Source organism: Tigriopus californicus, chromosome 7, assembly GCF_007210705.1.
Source record: "Tigriopus californicus strain San Diego chromosome 7, Tcal_SD_v2.1, whole genome shotgun sequence".
Classification (NCBI taxonomy): domain Eukaryota; kingdom Metazoa; phylum Arthropoda; class Copepoda; order Harpacticoida; family Harpacticidae; genus Tigriopus; species Tigriopus californicus.
Genome location: NC_081446.1, coordinates 10,139,977 through 10,145,028, shown reverse-complemented (window position 1 = coordinate 10,145,028; position 5,052 = coordinate 10,139,977). Strand labels below are relative to the sequence as shown.

General features: G+C 45.2%; 1 protein-coding gene across 1 annotated transcript in view; it reads right to left on the bottom strand.

The window, feature by feature from the left end:
- Positions 1-238: 238 nt before the first annotated feature.
- Positions 239-5,052, bottom strand: part of LOC131883675 (vascular endothelial growth factor receptor 1-like) — a 12,714-nt gene continuing 7,900 nt past the window's right edge. The window contains exons 2-5 of the mRNA XM_059231191.1: positions 4,336-4,680; positions 3,300-3,535; positions 2,593-2,803; positions 239-2,367 (exon numbers count right to left, since the gene is read on the bottom strand). Coding sequence (XP_059087174.1) covers positions 721-2,367; positions 2,593-2,803; positions 3,300-3,535; positions 4,336-4,680 — 2,439 coding nt within the window. The 3' untranslated portion in view covers positions 239-720. The remainder of the gene's footprint in view (positions 2,368-2,592; positions 2,804-3,299; positions 3,536-4,335; positions 4,681-5,052) is intronic.

The following is a 5,052-nucleotide window of genomic DNA, read 5'->3' as shown; positions in this document are numbered from 1 at the left end:
AAAGTTCTAGTTCTTCCAACTGAAAGCGCTTCAAATGGGGGCTAAGAGACACAAGGACAATAAAGTATATGTTGAGACATGGTAAAATTTGGGTTTGCTACGAAACCTTAGACCAAAAACATGATTGAAAGTATTGGAAATACTTACGCCACGTTAAATTCTTATAAAATGATGTCAGACAAGGGGGGGCATCTAATTGCCTCCAAGACATTTAATACAATTGAGGGAACGAAAAATATGCAATTGTGTTATTTCGGATATATTTCTCTGCAAGGTTTATATACAAGTATACAAGTAGAAAACAATACAAATATTGTATGAAATTAGGCAGCCTCTGTGACTTTGAAAGGCCTCAGCACATACCACACAGTTTGGAAAGTGTTTGCGTAAATGCACTTATCATTTCAATGAGGTGCTGGAGAAGAATCCTCCGTCTTTTTCATCGTCATCGACGTCTTGTTTTGTGAGTTTGACACACTTGCCTTAGCAAAAGCGTCGCACAAGTGCCAATAATGGGCTGCCAATCTGAAACTGTTCGGTTATTTTCCCACGTTCAGGGTTTGCCTCTCATCATTGCACAAATCTTCGACCCAAGGCAGGCTGTGAAAACAGATGAGCGAACATAGTTTGGGTTGCTGTCAACTGTTTTCGGATGCAGTCCTTCAGGACCATTTCCATCATCATTCCCTAGGAATGCAACCATCCAAATTGGTCTAGGGTTTAGAACTCGGCACTAAGTCGCGGCGAGACCGGAGAGTGAGATCGGGACCTTGGGTTATTGTGATCGTATCTCCTAAGTGTCATCATCCGATTCATGGGAAGCGTTTGAGCTGAGAAGTCACAAATTGAGCACTTGGGAAAGAGACTGCTATGATGGTCCAGGGTTCCCAGGGCCGCGGCTGCTGACGCCCCATGAGGCAGGGTTCCCATTTGTGATGGACAAACTGACGGTGGGCCGTAATGGCAATGGCAATGTGAGTTGCTAATTATGCTGGGAGGACCTCGAGTGAACCCGTAATGATTGTAAGGGGATATCGACCCGTCTCTCGTGGTCGAGGTCAACGTCATCCGGCACTCCTCGTCTTCTTCGTTTTGAGGCAATTCGTACTGCGTCAGTCGAGGCGTGGGCGGAGTGGGTGGCTCTTTCCAAGTTGGCTTCCTTTTCCGGTAGCATAACTTCGCGAGGATGATGAGAATGACAACGAGCAATAAAGCAATTATCACGGCAATGATGACCGGTATTGAGATATTGGCATAAATAGCGTCTTTTTCTGTGGTAGATTGCAAGACGACAATCTGACGAGCTGTGGCATGGCCAATCTTGTTTTCGGCACTGCACTCATACATACCTTCATCCTTGGCGGCGAAATAGCTAATCAGAAGCACTTGACCACCCTCATCCAATTGCACACGAGACGTGTTTGTCGTGAGATTGACAGGTTTTCCATTTAGGGTCCAACTGACTTGGGGTTTAGGCCTTCCATCTACCAAGCAGCGCAGCCTAAGGCCATCATCTGATTGAAGGACAATTGTTTGGTCTCCCTTGAGGTCAGAGTGTGTAATGACTGGTAGTTTGAGAGGAAGCACACTCAGATCCATTGACAACTCACTTGAATCAGAATCATCAGCACTGGAACTTGGGAAGTCGTTGTAGTATGATAGGTCCAAGCCGTTGCTAGCATCCTCGTCGCTTAAGTAGCTATGGCGCCGAGAAGCAGTTGGACTAGACAAATAGTTTGGACGAGGACCATTCATCGGATTCTTATACTTTGGTTTCACGCGACACTTATACCGACCCCGATCCATAATCGATACATTAGGGAAGACGAGTTCTTCGGTAAAGGACCAATCGGTTGAGGTGGAAATGAGCTTGTAATGGCCAAAGTCGTCCACTTGGTCCTCTTCAAACGACATTGTCTCATCCCCATTGACCGTATGCTTAAGCCACTGAATCGAGCCGAGGGTGTAATTATACACCGAGGCCGAACACCGTAGCTTGATATGATCCCCTTCCATGACCTTCCTGGGCCCTTCGACCGAAAACCCTTTCGGTACATCTGTCACGAAGAATGGAAGGAACTTGTACTGACAATTCACTTCGTTGCAGGCCTGACAAATGATCTGTCCAGATCGATGAGCTATAAGCTTGATCGTAGACTCTCGACCAATATCCGAAAATGTCGACTTGCCATACCCATCAACGGGTGGCAAAGACTTGGTGCCCTTATTGTCACACGTGGTGAAGGTCGTACATGGTTTAAATAGCCAATTGATTTTCGGAGGAGGGCTGCCCTTAGCCGTGCAAGTCGCGGTGTATTCATGCCCGATTTGATACAATTTCTGTTGCTCCTCAATCGACACGGAGACCTGAAAACAACGAGGGGGAAACAGTCAACGGAAAGTGGGAGGAATGTCTCTAAAAGACGTGAAAGTATTCTTGACGAGATCGTTGACTTAATTAACCAGTTGCGAAAGACACCTTCGAAAGCAGCAAGTCCATCTGACCCAATTTGATTACCGAAACGAAGGAGAACAACTTTTGCTCAGACATAAATTCTATCGTGTCAAAAGATCAAGTCCAGCTTTTCTCACCTTAGGAGCTGCCCGAAGAAAAAGCGTGAATTTCTTTTCTTCTACCCGGTAGCCATTAGTCACCCTGACTCTGTAGGTTCCCGCGTTTTCCAGAGAGAGTTTGTTTATTTGCAGCATCGTGTGTGAGTTCTTGGTCTCCAAGTAGTTTCTCACGATCAGGTCGTTGGAAGGGTAGTTTGGATCCGGAATGAGTTCGCCTGATGGGGCATACCTGGAAATTGAAGAGCTGGCTCATGAGAGACACTTTCAACGGAATTTATGAGCGAAATGGGGGAGAGCGACCCAGCTGGTAATTAGGGGTAAGACAAGAGCGTTGTCAAAGTGCGAAAAACACTCTCGGTTGGACAAAGAACTTTTTGAGGACAATGACTCATCTGATTGGCGAATAAAGCTTCAAAATCTGACCATCGACTTCTCCAAAGGGAAAATCGTTAACAAAGTACGACGGTCTCAGCCCCAGTTTGAGGTTCTTTTTCAAACTGGTACATCGACTCAAAAGCTATTGAGGTCGGTCGTTTCAATTTGAAGCTCCACTGCCGAGGAAGAATGAATGCAAAATAACTGATTGCTTTATGAGGGTGATTCTACCATACTTGAGCTTAGAGCTTAATCACAGCCATGCAGTTCTATAACCAGGCTCGCTTGAGCACCACAGAGCAAAGGATAGGGGGGATTGGCGTTATTTGGAAGCTTAACCCGCTACTCACCAGACAACTGCAGGCTTGGGATGAGATTCAATTTGTAGGACCCATCGCACAATGTCCTTGTCATCCTCCATCTTTTCGATGGTCTGAAAGCCCTCATAATAGGTTCTGAGAAAAGGCTCTTCCTTCTCCAAGATTCGGACGAATTCGCTCTTCCTTTGGCGATTCTCGGAATGATCAGTTACTTCGCATACGTAAGACCCTTGATCGTCGAGCGTAGCTTGATGGATTGTCAAGGACTAGAAAAGATTGGGATTAAATCAGGGTTTACCCTCCCACACAAACCTGGCATTCATTGAGGTGGTAGAAAAAGTCCATAAAAATAAACCCACAAAAAGATTGGGTTTTACGGTAACCAAGAATTTAATGCATCCATCAAATGCCATATCAATTTGGTTCCTTCCAATTCAATTTCGATCGCCTGTTGTGCAATGGTAAACAAGGAGAATTATCAATCGCATCATTGATCGAGTACGTAATGATACCAGGGTCCGCCTAACTTTTGATATGTGTTCCATACTAGCGTTTTTATTCCATGGTCCAGATGATGTGTGTTCCATACTAGCATTTTCATTAAATCTATCTGGTCCAGGTTCGAGTTTTTGGATATTTCATCCCTATCATGATTGACTGTTCAATGAATTTTGTCGCACGTTTGCACGTTTTCTATCCCCGCAGGCCTGACGTAAATTTCAAAGCACTGAAAGTCAAGAGCCTTTTGGTTCTTGGTATCCCCCCCCCCATTTCCTTCCCTACTAGCCTAAACTCGCGGGGAGTGTCCACACAAGTGCATCATGATTGACTGTCAGTTCAAATCGTACATCCGCCTTGGCCGCACAGTAGCCTAAACTCGCGGGGAGTGTCCACACAAGTGCATCATGATTGACTGTCAGTTCAAATTTATGACATAAAATATGAAGATGAAGTACTAGTGTAGACTCTCGGCATGGAAAGCTTCAAAGAGCGGTGACCCATTTTTAGGCTCAAATTTTGAGCATGCAGCGCCGATCCAAGGTTGCGTTACTGAAAACGCTCTTACCCTCTCTATGACTCTGAGTTGAGTGTTCCCCATGGACAAGTTCCTGGAAATCTGGTCGGGCACAATGAGCCGTCTGGTGCTCATCGATTTGGAATTGGGGGTGGTCCAACTTAGTTCCACCATCACTCCAGTGTCAATCGTGACTGAGCACACCAATGTGAAAGTGTGGCCTAACTGAACCTGTCTGGCCAAGGTACGATTGATATATGGTGGAGGCACATAAGCAGTCTCCATTAGAACTTGAAGTTGGATGGCGTAGATTTGGGTGAGGTCCCGATACTTGGCTTCACAACGGAACGCCCCTGAATGTTGTTCCAAAGTCACAGGCGAGATTCGAAACCCTACCTGAAATGGTAAGAATGTCGAATAAAGGCATTTTATTGGTTTCATCAGATACAATATGACATAGCTACATTCTACTACGACTTAGGGGCTCAAATGGTTGATAAGATCTGGCGAACAGTCGCTTTCCGAACGAGCCCGATGTTATCTAGTCTGAACAAAAAAGATTGGGTTGAAGAGGCGACAAGCTGATTTACCCCATTATTTTTGGGTTACCGAATGAGTCGGTAGGGAAGCATTGTAGCCTCCACCCTCTTTACCCTCTGGCAATATCCTCCTTTAGATACATAGCTAAGAATAAGAAACATTGAGATAATAAGGCGAATACATGATGACATTCAGGTCCCTAGATCTAATGTCAATATTGTTTCCCTA